Below are 20,750 nucleotides of genomic sequence, written 5' to 3' on the forward strand. Positions count from 1 at the left end.
CAGGCCATGCCCCCTTTGCTTCCTCAAGTCTTTTCTTCAGAGTATCTTTTAGCGTCTTATTGACTACCACGGCTTGTCTGCTTGCTTGAGGGTGAGCAACTGAAGAAAAGCTCTTGATAATTCCATGCCGCTCACAAAAATCTGTGAATAGATCACTATCAAACTGTGTGCCGTTTTCTAAGATAATTTTTCTTGGCAACCCACAGTGATACACGATGTTTTTGACCACAAAATTCAGCACTTTCTTCATCGTTATGATTGCAAGTGGCTCAACTTCAGCCCACTTTGTGAAGTAATCAACGACCACCACGACATACTTGACATCGCCTTTCCCTGTGGGCAAGGATCCGATTAGATCTATACCCCAGACTGCAAATCGCCACGGACTCTGCATCTTTTTTAGCTCATTAGGGGCTGCTCGCGAAATTTTGGAGAACCTCTGGCATTTGTCGCACCTCCGCACAAATTCCATCGAGTCTTCGTTCATTGTTGGCCAGAAGTATCCTTGCCTTAGGATCTTTTTTGATAGACTTTTCCCCCAAGCATGGTCCCCACAAAAGCCTTCATGGACCTCTTTCATCATTTCTTTGCCCTTCTCTTTTGAAATACACTTGAGGAATGGCATGGAGTATCCCCTTCGGTACAAGATTCCATCGACCAGGATATACCTAGCAGCCTATCGCTGAAGGGTCTTGGCTTTGTTTCTGTCCATTGGTAACACACTCTTCGTCAGGTACTCTATGTAAGAGCTTTCTTTGGTGCGCGATCCTTTACACTCATCATCTCGATGTCCTGGTCATGGCATAAGGGACAAGCGTATCGCTCCCTTGCTTTCGCACTATCCCCCACAAGGTGTGGGCTGCCACAGATGGTGAGTAACGCACCTGCCATAGGAGTTGGCTGTAAAGGTAGCGAGCATTGGCGTGTCGTCGCCTACTCATTGCCACCTTGAGCCTCTCGTTGAGACCCTCCTGTGGCTCATACTTATCTCCTTAGGTGTCCCTGCCTGAGCAGGAACTCAAACTTGTCCTTCAACTGGTTACACTCATTGGTGTCATGTCTGTAGTCATTGTGAACATGACAGAATTTTGTTGTATCTCTCTTTGAGATATCCTTCCTTATGGGTGCGGGTCGCTTATAAGGAACATTAGAGTTGGTTTCCTGTTAGACCTCTGCTCTACTTTCGACAAGGGCCATATAGTTGGTGAATCTCGGCTCATATCTGTTGCCTTTGGGGCATTTATTTTCAGATGTTGACGGCTCATTGCCAACCCTTTTTCCACCATTTTTTCCATTTGCGTTCCTGTTTCCTTTGCCGTTGCCATTGGGTTTATCTGACCCATTGGCGTCTTTGGCTGGATCTTCCTTTTGTCCCTTGTCTTTCGTGGGCGACTTCCCCTCGTTGGCGATCGCATCTTCGAGCTTGATGTATCGATCATCTCGATCCAGAAACTCTTGGATACTCTTTACCCTACTATTTCTCAGGCTGTTCCAGAGGGGGGAATGGTGTCTAACCCCAGTAGTTAGGGCCATCATCTTTCCCTCGTCGCCCACTGTTTTGGCTCCAGCCGTTGCTCGCATAAAGTGCTAGACGTACTCCTTTAAGGGCTCCCCCTCCTTTTCGCGTATCTCGACCAGCTGGTTGGCCTCAGTGGGGTGTACACAACCTGCCTAGAATTGTTTGTAAAATTCCTTTACGAACATTTCCCACGATACAATACTAGCAGGAGGGAACTTAAAGAACCACTCCTCGGAAGTGTCGGATAGAGTGGCAGGGAAGATCCTGCACCGGGCATCGTCCGACACCTTCTGAATATCCATTTGTATCTCAAACTTGTTGACATGAGATACTGGGTCCCCGTACCCATCAAAGTTCAGCAGTAATGACATTTTGAACTTGCTGGGGGTTTCTACCACAACAATCCTCTACACAAACGGAGTGCCTCTCCTCCAGTCGTACTCTATATGGGATGTATAGCTCTCGACCAGCTATTGTACTGCCTGTTACAGAGCATCAATTTGAGCCTGAACCGCGTCTGGGATTGCTTGGGCGATTAGGGTCGGAGGAGCATACTCATCGTGTCTCTTGCGCCTGTCGTTGAGTATGTCCCTCAAATCATCATCCCTACGCCTATGTTCACTAGTGCCCAGCTGATCAAAGACATTATGTTGTCGGGGTTGCCCCTAGCGTTATGGCTCGCAGGCCTATTTTCTCTCGGTGGGGGGTTTCTGTCTCCACCTCTCTCCTCATGCCCCCAACCAGCATTCCTTCTGCCGGAATCAGCCTCTTTATAGTCATGGCCGTCTCTAAACAATGGCCGACTATGGCGCGACTGGCTAGTCACGCTGTTTCCTCCTCTGGTTGGCATCTCCCGAGCGTCAGGGGGAGGCCTGCGCTGGTCCGTGGGTCCCCGTGCATTAGTAAGCAATGGGGGGCCCCTAACCGCAGAGCCTGACTCGTTATGCCTTCTATTGGCAGAAGGAAGCTGCCCCTTGCTCGGTGGATTTGGCTCGTCGTCCCCTGGGTGTCTAGGGCTGCGAGGCGGCTGCCCGGCCCTATTCTGTCTCTGGCATTGGGGATTGCCACGACCAACTTGAGAGGATGGCTGATGCTCAGGATTCCGAATTAGGACATCATTTTGAGCAACAGGTGGCCGCTCCGGCCTTTGAGGGCTTGCTGGCTGGAGCAGAGGACTCAGATTAGGGGCCCGTTGTGGTGGTGCATTTGGTGGCTGATCCAGTTGAGAGGCCAGCGTAGCCTGTCCTCGGGCCAATTAAATGGTTGCTTCAAGAGCGGCCGTGGCATCTCTCTGCCGATGGTCCATGTCTACCTGCCGCTCATTTAGCTCCTGGCGCTGACGTTCAATCTCCATTTGCTGCAGCGCCAAGGTTTATGCTGCATTCTCCTGATTGACCCTCAGATTGGCCAACTCTTCTTGCAGCACGCTCAGTGTTGTCCTCAATGTTTCAGAATGGCTCCGGTACCAATTGTTAGAACGGTTCCTAGTGCTCAGCGAAAATTGCGGTAATGGTATACAACAAAAGTTTTCATATAAACAATCTTTATATGAGGATCCTTTAATTTGCAATATGTTAATAAATATATAATATGAATATGAAAAATAATACGAAACTATTTACCTCTTGTAGCCTATCAAGAATCCTTGAATCTAGTCTTATGTATTTGGATCTTCTTATCCTTACTTGAGTACTCACACCTATATCTTCCAAGACGTTCTCTACACCTCAAGATGTGGGTGGGCACATAGAGAACAAAGATTGATTTTGTGAATCAAAAGTATTCTCAACACATGAGACTAGTTTTTCTTTTTTGTGAAAAAAGGATGATAGTTTTTTCTTCCCTGTATAAAACCAGTTGTGTCTATTTTCTATCAAATAGAATATATAGACATTATTACCATAATAATACTGAAGAAAAATCAATCACCTTTTATAATAATATTGATAATAGACAAAAATCTAACATTCCATTTTAAAACCCTTTTTAAAATGTTTAATTAATAAAAATGAAAAAAAATTATCTGATAACATCATATGTGCCACACGCATAGAGTCCAAGCCATATGTGTGTCGCCTATCCTTGAAAAATGGGATTTTGATTTTTCATGTGTATTTATTTATAATTAATTAATAATTAGATTTTACAATAAGGTATCATCTTTTTAAGAAAAAAGATAACAACTTAAATTTTAAAATTCAAAATTTGAATTTCCATCATCATCTTATTATTAATTAAATGAATATAATAATCAAAACCAATTTTGATTATCCATATTTATTTATTCACACTTATGTAAAATAATTGATTAAAATCAATTTCTTTTATTACTACACAATTTCAAAATTGCACAAATGCAATAATAAATAGTGCAACTTCAATTATCACATAATTACACATTCATCCTGAAGAATAAATATTCTCTCAAATAGCCCATTCACAATTTAACCCTTGTATCAACTCTTACCTTGACTAGTGTTGATAGAGCTGCCCCGTGGACCTATGGACCAATAATTCTAAGTTCCAATAAATAAGTGATTATTAACCAAAATTCTTTGATTCAATAATTATATTTATTAATCTCATGATTATTCCACTATAAATATGAGCTGAAATCTTCAGAATTAAAGACATATTTACTGAGTACTTTATTATAACCATAAAGTGTCCATTGATATAATCATTACATACAAATTAATCCTCTATTGATGATTCATAATATAATGGGAATAAAATTACTATTTTACCCTTTTAGTTATATCTTGATTCCTAATGTACCATTGACTTTACTAGTGAAAGTTAATTCATAATCTTATGATGAATTTGACATCAATAACCTTTTCAGTTGCAAAAGCCAACCCAATAGGGAACATCATTCAATTTATAAGAAGGTATATATTCCATATCTGTTAAGCTATCTCCCAGCTATATACATCATCGGGTCCCCAAAACAATAATTCTTAGCTTTATCATTCTGACAAACCATAACACATGAATCAAAGGATCAAGTGGCATATGTAGGAGTTCATAGTAACTTCAGGATTAAGATCAGTTTGTATAATATCATCAGTTGATGTGTTTGAAAATACTATGAAACAATATTTAAACAAGTATTATTAAATTACATTTGGTCCAGTTCTACATACTCTCAGCATGCAAAGTACCTCCACTAAAGTTTCCTACTAAACTAGTAACCCGGATCTAGGTCACATGTGTTCATAATACTAGTGGACCGTGATAGTAGTAATCAATCTTGACCTGTCATACTAATATGAGATTGAGACCACATAGATGAACTTGGGAATTTTATGATATTTACATAATATTATTAGCAAAAATATAGTACATAAGCTATATATATACAATAATTCAATTAATTAATTTATTTTGTAAAAACCATTGTCTACTACAATTGCTTTTAAGGCACAATTCTCAGCAGGGTCTACTACTAGACTCCCCTTGCTTGATGGAACCAACTATGCTTGTTGGAAAGCTCGGATGAGAGCTTTTCTCAAAACTATGGATGAACGTGTTTGGAGTGTCGTGGTTGATGACTGGACTCCACCTACCACCAAAGATGGTGAGGACAGTAAACAAAAGCCTGTGTCAAAATGGACTACGGCTGAGATTGAAAAGGCTAATTAGAACTCTAAAGGAGTACATGCTATCTTTAATGTCGTTAGAAAATTGTGAAATAGCCAAGGATGCTTGGAATAAGTTGCAAACTAAAAATGAACAAAAAAGATCAAAAAATCTAGAATGAGATCTCTCACTACTAAATTTAAAAATTTAAGTATGAGAGATGATGAATCTATAATGGAGTTTCATGCTAAATTATGTGACATTACTAATGAATTGTTTTCTCTAGGTGAAACTTATTCGGACTCCAAGCTTGTGAGGAAGGTGCTCGGAGCTCTCCCTAGGAAGTTCAAGTAAAAAGTTACTTCCTTTGAGGAATGTCATGATGTTGATTCCCTTAATTTGGATGAGCTAATTGGATCATTGCAGAACTATGAACTCATTATGAAAAGGTGGTCCAAAGAAAAGAAAGATAAGAAAGTCTCTAGTTGTGTTTTCTTATCTCACAAAGTTGCCGAAAATATTTTTGTGGGAGATTCTCTTGAGAATTTAGATGAGGAGAAGGTTGCACTGCTCACCAAAAATTATGCTAAGTTTCTGAGGAACAATATGAAAAAACGCAGCAATAATTTCAGAGGAGAAAACTCAAGAAAACCTCCCAATTTTCCTCGAAAGTATTCTAATATGGGGGAAAAGAGAAATCCAAAGGGTATTCAATGTTGTGAGCGTGAAGGCTTCGGGCATATACAGGCTGAGCGTGCTAACACCTTGAAGAATAAGGGGAGAGCTCTGGCTGCAACCTGGAGTGACAACAAAGATGATCAAAATGCTGCTGAAGAGGAGAGTTCAGAAACACCATGTTTAGACAATGACTTAAATGGAATGTATAGTGATGAGGATGACTTGGACCAACAAATAGCCTATGAACAAATGTATAATCAGTGGGTTAGTGTGATAAAGAAGGCAAAAAATTTGGAGGTTAAAGTGGAATAGCTCAAAGAAGAAAAGAGAAACTTGTTAGGAAAGGTTGAATTTCTTACTTTGGACATTGAAGAGAAAAAAGTTGCTTTAGAAGAAATGCAAGTGAAGCTAGATTATGCCAATAAAACCATTGAGACATGCATTGTGGGGCAGGATTTATTTGACAATATGATGGGAATTGGTCAGTTTGCTAGAAAAAAACATGGTATCGGTTTCAATCACCATTGGTTGGCAAAAAGAAAGATCTTTCAAGTTCATCTCAAAAAATGCCTCACATTCGCCCTTCTCATCTTACTGCTCCTATAAAACCTCTAGCCATAAGAAAATTTATTCCTATCTGTCGTTTCTATGGAAAAAAGGGTCATATTCGTCCAAGATGTTACAAGTTGAAATTTTACTTGTCTCGGCTCATAAAAACCTCTGAAGACATGCCACTTGTCTCTCTTGTTGGAAGAAAATTATGGAGAACGAAGAATGCTCAAACTAATGTTCTAGTGGTTCGTACCTCTCTATTGGCGTGCAATAGTGATCAATGGTACTTTGACAGTGGGTGTTCTCACCACATGACGGGAAACAAACATCTCCTCACTAATCTTTTGTCTCATGTTAAGGGATATGTCACTTTTGGAGATGGAAGTAAAGGAAGAATTATGGGAAGAGGAAAGTTGTGTCTACATGGTCTACCTCCATCGGAAAATGTTCTCTATGTTGAAGGTTTGAAGGTTAACTTGATAAGTGTTAGTCAAATATGTGATGAAGGGTGCACAGTTCTATTCTCCAAGACTGACTGTACTATTGTTCAACATCTGGTTTACATGTCTTAAAAGGAATGAGATCAAGTGACAATTGCTATCTTTTGATTATTGTCTTGGTGTGCAATGCAGCAAAGACAAATGATATTGAATTATGGCACTACATGTTGGGTAATCTGAACTATAGAGATCTCAACAAACTTGTAAAATTGAGTGTAGTTAGGGATGTTCCAAATTTACCCCCTTTGAAAGACAAAGTGTTTGGTTCTTGTCAACTTGGTAAACAAGTTAATAGTAGTCACCCTCCTTTGAAGTTTTTGGTTACTTCTCAAGTTTTGGAGCTGCTTCATGTTGATTTGATGGGTCCCATGCAAACATAAAGTCTCAGTGGAAAAAGATATGTTATGGTGTGCGTGGATTATTATTCTCAATTTTCTTGGGTTAAATTTATTCAAGATAAATCTGACTCTTTTGGGAATTTCAAGGGACTGTGTCTCTCTTTTCAAGCTGAAAAGGGTGATAAGGTTAAGAAAGTGATTCGTCTTAGAGTGACCATGGCAAGGAATTTAAGAACAACATCTTTGCTGATTTTTGCAACCAAGAAGGGATAGCTCATGAGTTCTCGACGCCCAATACTCCTCAGCAAAATGGGGTTGTGGAAAGGAAAAATTGACCTCTTCAAGAGATGGCTCGTGTTATGTTAAATGCAAAGAAATTATCCAAGAGACTTTGGGCTGAAGCGATGAATACAACTTGCTACATTAGCAATAGAGTGCATCTTTATCCTGGTACTAAGCGAACCTCCTATGAGTGGAAAGGCAGAACACTAAATTTGGCTTATCTTCAAGTGTTTGGTTGCAAGTGCTACATTCTCAATGATAGAGAAAAACTTGGTAAGTTTGACGACAAGAGTGATGAAGGAGTGTTTTTGGGGTACTCTACAAACATTCGTGCGTACAGAATATACAACATGAGAACCCAGGCCGTCATGGAATCCATCACTACAACAAATTTGATATACAATGACTCCCTACAATGTCTTACACCATTGGTGTAAGACATTAAAACTTATCAGGGGTTTTAAATGTCTAATGGTGTAAGACATTGAAAGTTTATATAAATGGCTACAATTGGAAGACATTAAAAATGGTGGAAGACATTGGAAATAGGCTGGGGAAGTGGTCATGGGTACATCCAACGTCTCCCACTGGGAGACGTGCCACGTCTCCCAGTTGGAGACGTTGGATGTCCCCTGCCCATTTAAACCAAATTTCCTTCTTCTTGCTCTCTCATTCGAACCATTATACACGGATTGCAAACTAGAGAGCAAAACCGAGAAGGAAGTGGGCTGCATTTTTTAGGGTTTTAAAGGTAAGTTTTTTTAATTTTCTTGCCTTTTAATTAATTATTTGGTAAAAAAATCACAGGTTTAGTATTAGGATGAGTAATATACATGATTTTGTGTTAATTTTTCATTTTTATGCATTATTTTATATACATAGTAGGATTAGTTTTTCATGGAAGTTTTTTTTTATATATTTATGTCTTTTTAGTTTTTTTTTTAATTTAACCTATCACATTGTATAGATTTCATTAGAATATATATATATGTTCATGATTTTTTATAAATTTTTATAATTTTTTATTTCAAAATTTAGATATATTTTTTTTATATATATTTAAACTTTTTTTTTGTAAATTGTAACTATTTTGTTATATATATAGTTATGTTAAAATAAAATTATTAAATAATTTATAAAATATAAATATATGAAAATTTTTATGTTTTTGTTGATTATTAAGTTTTTAGGTTATGAAATTTTTTATTGATTTTTTGTTTAGGTTATAATTAGTGGCGCATTGGGGTTTTTTTTTATTTGTTTACCAATATCATTTACTATTATTAGTTATTTAGTGATATTTGTTTAGTAATGTTTAACATATTAAATAATTTAATTTCATAGGTTGTGATTTTGGTGGTGAGATTTTAGAGAGTATTTTGCATCAAAATTCCTATATCAATCACACATTCACTACACCAAATACACATTTCCATAACACATGAATATAATACTAATAAAAAAGTGTTATGCTAGAGTACTATAATGGGCCACTTTGTTAAAAAAAGGGCGGTAATAAAAGAAGGGTGCCACTTAGAAATTTTTTCATTTCCGACCTAAAAATTTGTGAGACCCGAGAGAGACCCAATTCTCATACCTTTTTTCCCCTTTTCCTTCTCGTCTCTCTCTTCCCTTCGCCCTAGCCACACTCCCGTAACCACCATCATCCTCATCTCCGACCACCTAACCACCATCCTCACACCCGTTTTTCTCCGAGCCAAGCTCCAAATCTCAGGCACCTGTGAACCCAACCCCCGAACCAAGTGACCCCAGGTGCGAGCCCACCTATGCGTGCCTTCAACCCAGTGGTCTCATCATTCTTGGAGATCGCCGTTGGACAAACTGCCGAGACTGCCAGGCAGTTCTTGCAGGTTTCTCTATCTCTCTTTCTCAATTTGTACTTGCCTCCATTGGTCATCTGGTTTATTTAATTTTGGTTGTGTTGAAATCGGAAGATTTTGATTGAGAATTGGGCTTTTGGAGATAATTTATGGAATTTTGTTGGGAGAACAGGCCACAAGTTGGAAGCTTGAGGAGGCTATTCAGCTTTTTTATATAGGCAGTGAAGGCGGCATTGTAGTGGGAGGATCGTCTTCTCAATTTCTGCCTACAGAAAATATTGAAGCTTTGGCCGAACAGACTGCTCGGTATGTTAGATGCATCGATTTCTTTATGTATTTATTTTTCTTTGTTTTATGTGTCTCGTTCTGCAATATTGTTTATGCTGGTTTAGAATGATTTGACTCAGTGAAGCCGAAAGGAAAACAATATTTTTGGCAGAGTCCTAACCTGAGCTTCTGTTCTCTTCTCTTCTATATATAATTTTTTCGTTAGATTGAGAGAACGAGAACGAGATTGAGAGATAAACAAGGCTATGGAGCCAGAATCTGGGATTTCCACTGCTCAAGGCTCGACTTCTACTACTATAGGCCAGGTTTGTACCAATCTTTTCACGTCTTTATATATATATGTATGTATAAAGATGAGAATTTTGGGGAGCGAATCTTTGTTAGATCTTGTGATGGGTTGGTGATGATGATTCTTAGTGTTGTTTACTGATAACTCTTTTTGTTGCAGCAATTTTCATGGCCGAGGATGTCGAGGAATTTGTTACTAGCTTATCAGAGCTTTGGTGTAGTTTACGGGGACTTGGGTACTTCACCTCATTATGTTTACTCAAGCACCTTTTCTGGGAAGTTAGAGAAACATATTAGCCAAGATTCAATCTTTGGTGCTTTTTCATTGATCTTTTGGACTCTTACTCTTATCCCTTTGCTTAAGTATGTCTTTGTCTTACTCAGTGCTGATGATAATGGTGAAGGTGAGTGTTTTGTTTCCTCCCTTTTCATTCAATTTTATTCAATTCAATCCAATTCAATTCAATTTCAATTTCAGCTTTTGTTTCATTTTGATTCATTTCAATTCAATTCATTTTCAGGTGGGACCTTTGCTCTTTACTCACTGCTTTGCCGCCATGCTAAGTTTAGTTTGCTTCCCAACCAGCAAGCAGCTGATGAGGAGCTCACTGCCTATAAATATGGTCCATCTTCTCAGCATGCTAGTTCCTCTCCCTTGAAGAGATTTTTGGAGAAGCATAAAAGGTTAAGGACTGCCCTTTTAGTTGTTGTGCTGTTTGGAGCTTGCATGGTCATTGGTGATGGTGTCCTTACTCCTGCTATCTCAGGTAAATTTTCTAATTGCTTATTTTGCTTCATATGTAACTACTGGTACTATTATTTCCTTGTCTCTATTTAACATCTTTGTAAAAAAAAAAAATTGCAGTTCTATCTTCGGTTTCAGGGCTTAAAGTTACAGAAAAGAAATTAACTAGTGGTAAGTTGTCATGCTTTGCTATATATATATATACATATATTTTATTTTCACTTTGATTCTTTATGAGTGACTTAACAAACTATGTGATGCTCATTGTTTTTAGGTGAACTTCTCTTGATTGCTTGTTGCATCTTGGTCGGTTTGTTTGCTCTGCAGCACTGTGGCACACATAGAGTTGCCTTTTTATTTGCACCTATCATATTGCTCTAGTTATTTTCCATTTTTTCTATTGGTCTCTGCAACACAATACATTGGAACCCAAAAGTTGTTTATACTTTTTCACCTCATTATATTGTCAAGTTCTTTAAGGAGACTGGTAAAGATGGTTGGATTTCTCTTGGTGGGATTCTTCTTTCTATAACTGGTATGTGCTATATCCTACTTAATGGAAATAAACATCATTTTCATTGGCTCTGTTATGTGAAATTCCATTTTGCCACTACTCATCTTTATAAGTCTGGTCAACCATTAAGTTCTATGTAGTTTACTAAGGACAAAATGTCGTTATAATACCCTAAAAAAAATGTCGTTATAGTTCTAGAGTATATGTTTCTGTTAGTTAAATTAACGATAGGAATTTTCTAATTCCTTCCAGGAACCGAAGCTGTGTTTGCAGACCTTGGTCATTTTACGGCTTTGTCAATAAGGGTGAGTTTTATATTATTATAATTTTTTTTTACTAAATATATTGAATTTCTTTTCTACACATAATAGGAAACATGTACATATTGGCTGGTTTGGAAAATTTAGTGTGGTGCAAGGCAAAGTAAAAGGAAAAACCACATGAATTAGAACCTGGTAGGAAAAAGCCAAGTAAAAGGAAGACCAAATGAGATCCAAGAGGGTTAGAATGACTGGTTGGGCTCTTGGTTTGCTCTCATAAGATCGGGGTTTGATTCCTCATGAGACCTTCCTAGAAATTTGTTAGAGTTTCCTGCCTCCCCCAAAGATTGTAGGTTCAATGGGAGAACATGTTAAAAAAAATTGAAATAAAAAACCAAAAAAGAGGACCAACTGAGTTAGCAAGTCATGTATAGAAGTAACTCCATTAGATGTTGCTGGAAAAGTAGAGCATAGTGTTGAAGATATTTCTTCAAAATCAAGCGTTTATACTTCTGTATTTTATTTACCCCAAATCACTGTGCTTTTGCAGGCCTTGTTCACCATGATGTAGTAAATGCTTTTTGGCTATCAACAAATGATAGTTATGGTTCCCTTTTTTGTCTGTGCAGCTTGTGTTTGCTTTTGTTGTATACCCATGTTTGGTTGTACAATACATGGGTCAAGCTGCATACTTGTCCAAAAGCCCCGATAAGATTCATTGCAGCTTTTATAATTCAATCCCTGGTTAGTACTCCCTGGCATTATTAATATTGCTTCCAGAATTTCATTTTTATATATGAGTTGCTCTAATTGTGCTTTCTGTTCTTGCTTAAATTGCAGAATCTGTATTTTGGCCGGTGTTTGTTGTTGCCACGCTAGCAGCTATTGTTGGCAGCTAGGCTGTTATAACTGCTACGTTCTCCATCATCAAGAAATGTCATGCCCTTGGTTGCTTTCCAAGAGTCAAAGTTGTCCACACCTCAAAACACATATATGGGCAGATCTACATTTCAGAAATAAACTGGATACTCATGATCCTTACTCTTGCCATAACCATCGGATTTCAGGATACAAATTTAATTGGAAATGCTTATGGTATGATGCTTGTCGAATCTATACTGTTTTCTTATAATTATTATTGTTTCCAAGTTTGCCAAGTAAAAAAAAAAGGTTTGCTTTATAAAAATATAAAAAGCAGCAATGTTTTTTCCTTTCTTATCCATCTGTGTAAAACTGTTATTGGAAAGGTTGTAATATTGGGTAGTGAGATCATTGAATGGGTAATTTTACCTAAAAGTTTCATCACATCTCTTGATTGTGAGCAACATAACTAGAATTTTGCTTTACTAATTGTGTCATAGTATGATTTAGACAGGATAATTTCTAAAGGATTCTTCTCTTGTATGAATAGATATATGAACTGGGTTGGAACTGGGACAATTTAGAACTTCTAGCACAGGGCAGAAACTTCATGTTATGATAAATGGCAGTGTAAGTAACATCTCATTCAATGGAAGTCTTAAAGGCAGTGCTAATATAATAATAAAACTTTTTCTATAAGCCCTGCTAATTTAAAATTTTATTTGTCCTCTGTTTTTGCTAGTCTACTTAGTTTTGTTTCCTCAACTAAAATATATGAGTACTGCCCTATTTTTGTTTCTCAGGCAAGTAAAAAATCCTTGGATCCAGTTGCTCCAGTTTATAAGTACTGCCTTGTATCAGTATCTAACATATTAACTTCAACATGCCAAAATGAGGTTAGCTGTCTCCATTTTCAGCGTTCAAGTCTAGCGCTAATCCATATTGCATTTTTTTTCTACTTTTGGGTATAAACTTATATATGGCTCTTTCTTGCATGAAGTTTGGGGTGAATTTTAGTTAGTCATTTTAAAGTCAACACCATACGTTTGTTGTTTTTGCGTGTTCAAGTTAATGCATTTTCTTTCCTGATCATTAATTTTTTTATTTGAACAACTGACCCATTATTTCTCATTTAATATATTTTAATTAATACACCGTCTAGGTTGCTGATTTGAAAGATTCTGTAAGCTTTATTCTGACAATAAATGAATTGTACTGAAAAGAACCAAATCTTGCACAAAGTCTAGGTTAATTTGAGAAAACCTAGCAAAAACTCCCAGAGTAGAAATTCTAAACTTTAAACAGTAACCAAATTCTTCTATATATCCCTTCCAAGTATTCTCTTATACTATTTATAGACTAACAATAACACTTACTAACCAACCAATAGAACTTGAGTAAATTTACAAGTCAACACACTAATCCTATATAGCTCTATTCAATATCTGATGCCTAACAAAATGTTTGCAGATCATATAGTTTTAGATGGCTTCTTTGATGTGATTACTTATTATTGGCATTTTATGTTAATTTATATTGTAAATATATGCAGGTTTCTGCCAGTTTAGTCATGGTGCATTTGATTGAGAAATTAGCTGCTGGTGATACTGGAAGTTTATCTGTATCAATACTTCAGAAGATGAGCACCATGTCTAAAAAGGTTTGCTGCTTCCCTTTTAAGATTGGTATAGTTAGTTTAGATAAATAGTTCAGGCATGTTGTCCTAAATATATTTATATTTAAGAATAAAAGAATATCATAAAATATGACAGTTTATATATAGCAGTATAGTATCTACAGTCCCAACTGACTGTTTTGAGTGATCAGACTCATCACCATAGAGAAATTCTCTACTGATTGTCTCTTATTTTATTGTTCATCTGAAAATTCCCTAGCTCTTTCTTGATAGCTCTCTTATTTTATTGAACTAAAACAGATAAGTATTTATCTTAGTTTTCCATTTTCTTCTTTTGAAGTTTTCAATGTATCATTTAAGAAAAGACTGTAAGTTTGTTGTTGTGGTGGCAAGAACTTTTGTTCTTAATAATAAAAGGTCTTTTTTTTTTACAATGTGCAGGTATATTGAGATGATTTCTTTGAAGCAATTCTTGACAACATTTGTAGTTGAGGCCTTTAGAATGGAAGAATGTATTTCACTAATTTTTGTATACATTTCTTGTTTTGTATTTAGTGATAAAGGAATCTGAATTGGGCAAAAATTATGTTGTAATATGATATCTTAAGCCTAGACTAGTAGAGTAAATATTGTAATTACATTTGAGTAATTAATAAAAATCTATTTATGTTAATTTATTTGGCTTCAACTTTCATATTTGTTTGCCTAGTTTTGTGTAAGTAAAAAAAGATTATGCTTCTCTAAGCTAATATAACACATGTGTTATACTAAAGTGTAGTATAACACAAAAAATGTGTTATACTAAAGTGTAGTATAACACAAAAAATGTGCTATACTAAAGTGTAGTATAACACAAAAAAAGTGTTATAAAAAAGTGTAGTATAACACAAAAAAAGTGTTATATAATCGACTATAAATAACATAATTAAACACTTATCTATATATTAAAATAACACACAAATTGTGTTATTGTTGACAGTACAATAACACATATGTATAACACTGATAAAGTGTTATGTAAAGTTCCCTGACCTACGATAACATAGTCGGTCTTAACACATCAGAAAGTGTTATCGTATGTTTTGATAACACATTTTTGGTGTTATTAAAAGCATTTTTTCTTGTAGTGATTTGAGGTAATTATAATAATACGTTATATATTGCTAGATATTTAGTGATATTTTATTTATTATTTATTAATTTAATTTTATTGGTTTGTGGATTTAATAGCGAATTTGATTACTAAGTGAAGTAATTTTGCTAGCTTTTGGATTATTAATTGCAATAGGTACATATATATTCTCTTACTTCTACTTTTAATATTATTAAACAAATGTTAGAGGAGTTTGAATATCTTAAATATTCATCCATAGTGAAGTAGGTTATGAGATTAAAATTGTGTGCTGCGATGATAACGGAAGGTTGAGAACTTGTGTGTTTTAGTGAAGTAGGTTCTGAGAAATTTGGTTGTGTGCTGCGGAGCTATAAGGAAGAAACTTATTGTATGCTGTTTGAATTATTTGTTTTGCTATTCACATGCAGAGGGTTAGGTTACTATTATAGGGGAAATGCTGCCCGATTTTATCTAGGATAATAAATAATTAGTTTAATATAGACATCCTATAAGGAAGAAACTTATTGTATGTTGTTTGAATTGTTTGTTTTGTTATTCACATGCAGATGGTTAGGTCACTATTATAGGGGAAATGCTGCCCGATTTTATCAAGGATAATAAACAATTAGTTTTATATAGACATACAACTTTATCACGTGTTTATTTAGTGTTGTTTCTTTTCTTTTCCATAGAGATAGGAGAATATATGGATAAACAGTGGATGTCAGCGAATAGGTTATCTGCAGAATATAGGAACGGGGTCGATTTGTTCTTAAGGTTTTGTTCGAAAAATGTGAAAGACCCAAATTTTACTTATTGTCCATGTCTTAAGTGTGGAAATGTTAAAAAGATAGATCTTAAAAAGATTAAAGAACACTTATATTTCAATGGGATGGACAAGAGTTACACAATTTGGTATTACCATGGGGAGATGGCTCCGATTGCTCCAACTCTGCCAAGTAGACCAAGAGGAATGAGGAGGAATATAGTGGAGGAGAACTGGGATCCATTAGATAAAATGATTGACGATGCACATTATGGATCAGGAGTAGAGACAAATAAGTTTGAGACACTCCTTAATGATGTCGAGAAACCAATTTACCCTGGTTGTACAAGATTTACAAAATTATCTGCGCTTCTTAGGTTGTACAATCTAAAAGGTAAACATGGCTGGAGTGATAAAAGCATTACTGATTTATTTAGTTTTTTGAAGGAGTTATTGCCTGAAGATAATGAAATTCCAATTTAATTTTATGAGGCAAAGAAGACGTTATGCTCATTAGGCATGCAGTACGAAAAAATTCATGCATGTCCTAATGATTGCATATTATATCGAAATAGTTTTGCAGACGCAAAATCGTGTCCTACTTGTGGTGAGTCACGATGGCAAAAGAAAAGAAATGGTGACGATGTCAAGGAAGGAGTACCTGCCAAAGTTTTGTGGTACCTTCCGCCAATTCCTTGTTTCATCCGATTGTTTAGAAATGTCGAACATGCTAAAAGTTTTTCGTGGCATGCTAATGAAAGAATAAAGGATGGTAAATTAAGACATCCAACTGACACCCTTGCTTGGAAGAGAGTTGATTTGAAGTGGCCTTCTTTTGGAAATGAATCTCGTAATATTCGTCTAGGTCTTTCGACTGACGGGTTTAATCCACACGCATCCTTTAGCAGTAAGTATAGTTGTTGGCCTATTATGCTTGTTATTTACAATCTACCCCCATGGTTGTGTATGAAGAGAAAGTTTACGCTTTTGACCTTGTTGATATCAGGACCTGAACAACCTGGTTATGATATTGATGTCTATCTAGCTCCTCTTATAGATGACTTGAAAACTTTGTGGGATGAAGGGGTTAAGGTTTATGATGCGTATAGGCAGGAATAATTTAATCTTAGAGCGGTCTTCTTGTGGACAATTAATGACTTTCCTGCTTATGGAAATTTATCTGGGTTTAGTGTGAAAGGATATAAGGCTTGCTCCGTTTGTGAAGAAAAAACATGTTCTGAATACTTGAAACACTCTCGAAAAATATGTTATATGGGACATAGGAAGTTCTTGCCTAATACGCATAAACTTCAGACTTGGAAGAAGGCATTCAATGGTAAACAAGAGTTTAAGGAGGCTCCTGAGCCATTGAATGGGATCCAAGTACTTGAGAAGATGTCAAAAATTGTGTCCAACTTAGGGAAGCCCAAAGTTCGTACACCTACAAAGATGAAACGTAGTCGCAAGGCCAAGGTTGTGGAGAGGCCAAAAGGGTTTTATAAAAAGAAATCTGTTTTCTTCGAACTTGAATATTGGCCTTTCTTACTTATACGTCATAATTTAGATTTTATGCACATAGAGAAAAATGTATGTGATAGTTTGATTGACACTTTGTTGAATATTCCTGGGAAAACTAAGGATGGAATTAAGGCTAGACAAGACTTGGTTGCAATGGGTATAAGGGATGAATTAACTCCAAAACCAGATAAGAGATGAACATATTTACCTCCTGCAGCTTACACTCTTACTAAAGAGGAAAGAATGGAAATTTGCAGATGTTTGTTTAATATAAAAGTTCCTGACGGATATTCCTCAAATATAAGGTCATTGGTAGACATGAAAAGTTGTATTCTGACTGGCATGAAATCTCACTATTGCCATATTCTAATGCAACATTTACTACCAGTGGCCATTCGATCTGTGTTTCCTAGGAAAGTTCGAGATGTAATCACAAGGTTATGCTTGTTTTTCAAGTCATTGTGTTGTAAGGTGATTGATCCACTTAAGTTACCTAAGTAAGAGATGAAATTGTTGAGGTATTGTGTGAGTTGGAGAAATATTTCCCGCCGACATTTTTTGATATAATGATCCATTTGACAGTTCACTTGGTTAGAGAACTAAGATATTTTGTTCCAGTTTATTTAAGATGGATGTATCCATATGAGTGATATATGAAGATTCTTAAGGAGTATGTTAGGAATAGAAGTCGGCCGGAAGGATGCATCGTTGAATGCTATATTGAATTTTGTTGAATTTTGTTCTGAATACATGACTGGTGTACAGAAAATTGGGTTAAATGATGTTGAAAATGTAAAGATTCAGAGTCGTCGTGGTAGCATTGTATCCACAGTAAGTCGAGATCTTCTAGATGAAGCACATCGTCTTGTGTTGCAGAATATAAATGAAATTCAACCTTATATCGAGTGAGTTATATTCATATAATACATTAAGTTTAAGTTGTGTAATTTCGTATATTCAATTGTTTAACAACATATGTATAATTGAACGTGTTATCCAGACTTCCGGATAGCGTTTAGATGGATAGCCTTCGGGCAGCAGAATTATTAAAGTCCTTCATGGAGAGTGACCAGTGGTCGCGGATGGACAGAAAGGCTTCGCCTCTCCCGTGTAGTGTCTAGCACACTCCTTCAAGAAACCGCGACCCGGAAGCTCGTTAGTTCTCCCGGACTCCCGAAGGGATGTCCTTCGGGGAAGGTCCTTCCAGGAGAAGCTCTTTAGGTTATCTTCGCGGATACGGTTCCGTGCTTCGCACGGGACAAGACCAAGTGGTCGAGTCACGGAGGAGACATAGTTGGGATGATATTCACCTGACACAGGATCCCGCCTGACAGGTCAAGGCCAGCACGCCTAAAGGTGCCTTTTCGCCTACTGTTCCGCTGACTGTCTGGAAAAGGCGGCTGCCATTTGGTAGTTCCCATACTTTCATGTAATTATACCTGCGTAGAGTCTTGTAGCCATGCTACTACAGTAATTGTATCCCTTATTTATGGCTGGTGTAATTAAGACTCAGGGGACAGAGTAAAACCCTAATAAAAAACCCTAGCTATAAAAACCCCCTCATTTTACGATAGAGGGGACGGCCGAAAAATTACATAGCAAGAACTATGCTAAAATCTCTCTAGCTTCATCTTCTTCAAGAGAACTAGAGAGAAACACTGTGAGTTTGTGAGTTTCTTGTGCACCAGCTGTTTAACTGTAATTCTCTACAAGTATAATAACATCGACTCGTGGACTAGGGCTTGTTAACGCCTGAACCACGTAAAAAACACTGTTTGTTTATTTACATTTCTGCACTTCTACAGTTGTTATCCTTTTATTATTCCGTTCATATCCGTTTCCGAAAAACTCGGTAAACATTTTGGTGCTTTCATTGAGAGCTGTAGGAAGTTGTTAGTCAGCTCTTTTTCTGTGTACTGAAAAGATGGTGACTACGAGAAAATCTGCGGTTGACAAAAATGCTAGGGTCAACCCCGATACTGTGATGGAAGATGTGGTACAAAATGAACCCTCGGACTACCAAGGTGAAGACCCGACATCCCGCCAGGATCGGGTCAGTACTGAAGATACGACGTACTTAGAAGACGAAGAGGAGTATGTCCAAGACGGTTACTACAAAGATGGCTGCTACTACGAGAAGGACCCAGAACTGGTCCAAGTAGCCGAAGAACTGGCGTCCACTAGGGCTAAGCTTGCTGAGCAGGAGTGCGTCTCCGGAAAAATGCAACGCATGATGGAGCGCCTCCAAAGCAAGTTCGGAGATCTAGGCGACTCGGACGAGGATGCCTCTGTTCTAGGTGGTGCCGATGCCCCTATGCCGGATCCAGCCACTGCAGAACCATCCAAAGCCGCCCTTAACAAGGGCAAAGAAAAAGTTGGAGAGCCGGTGCGCGCTGACGCCCCTGCACCTCCTAAAGGCGTGAATCACCAGGCCGACTGCCCCCCCCCCCCCCCCCCGCGCGCAGAAGGTCTCTGGCGCTCCTAAGCCCAGACGTCCTTCAGCCCCAAGGGGGCACTCTGTGCCTAAAGGGCCCGGTGCTAAGGCACCCAGGCCTAGGGGAAGGAACAACCGCCCTAGTGATTCCGTCAACCAGGACGGTCGGGCAGCGGACACGCACTCCGAAGATAGCTGGTCCACGGTGGACCTAAGAAGAAGGTTGGAGGCCAAGTATGAAAAGGCCAAAGGAGAAAAGGCCTGGCCTCGCGGAGATGACCTCCGAAATCATCTTAATGACAAGCTCCAGGGACGTGACCTCCCGGAGAGTGACACAAAGAGGCTCGAGGAACAGATTGCTGCCTTGACCAACTTGGTCCGGAAGCAAAGTGGGGCCCTGTCAGACTCTGTGGAGGAAGACCCAGAACCATGTATTCGGAGGATCGCGGAAACGTCCCTCCCGGATAACTTCAAAATGCCTCACATAGAATTATATGAGGGGAGGACAGACCCGCGTACCCATCTAGCTAAATACAACAAAATGATGCAGGTAGCGTGCGTCAGTGAGGACGCCAAATGCATGTGCTTCTCACTCACCCTTACCAAGTCTGCGGAGGACTGGTGGAAAAGATTAGCTCCCGGATCCATCCACAGTTGGAAGGAGCTACAGTCCGCATTCAGAAGGCAGTTCATTGCTGCCCGAGACCACAACATGGAGGTTGGTTCCTTAACCAACATCTAGCAGCTACCCAATGAGAGCCTCAAAGCTGTCATTCAGAGAATGATGGAAGCTGCTGCTAAGACCAAGGTCAGCGACGACATGAAGCTGATCGCCCTTCAATCGGGCCTCACTGTCGGCTCCCTGCTATGGGGGGAAATGCAAAGGAGACGGGCAGAAACGCTGTCCGAATTCATGTCAAAAGCTCAGGGAATCATCAACCTTGAGGATGCCTACCAGCAGGCCTTTGGAGTTCCCCCAGCTACGACGCCTTCCGTGACTGCGCCGAGCTTTGCTTCGCAAGCTCCCGCGCCAG

At 38.1% G+C, this 20,750-nt stretch overlaps 1 protein-coding gene across 1 annotated transcript; it reads left to right on the plus strand.

The window, feature by feature from the left end:
- Positions 1–10,046: 10,046 nt before the first annotated feature.
- Positions 10,047–12,286, plus strand: LOC133800189 (potassium transporter 4-like). Its single transcript, XM_062238143.1, has 8 exons — positions 10,047–10,272; positions 10,390–10,635; positions 10,734–10,784; positions 10,888–10,919; positions 11,085–11,148; positions 11,380–11,432; positions 12,017–12,131; positions 12,228–12,286. The coding sequence occupies exons 1-8, from the start codon at positions 10,047–10,049 to the stop codon at positions 12,284–12,286; spliced, it is 846 nt and encodes a 281-aa protein (XP_062094127.1).
- The last annotated feature ends 8,464 nt before the right edge of the window (positions 12,287–20,750 follow it).

This window comes from Humulus lupulus, chromosome 9 (genome assembly GCF_963169125.1).
Source record: "Humulus lupulus chromosome 9, drHumLupu1.1, whole genome shotgun sequence".
Taxonomy (NCBI): domain Eukaryota; kingdom Viridiplantae; phylum Streptophyta; class Magnoliopsida; order Rosales; family Cannabaceae; genus Humulus; species Humulus lupulus.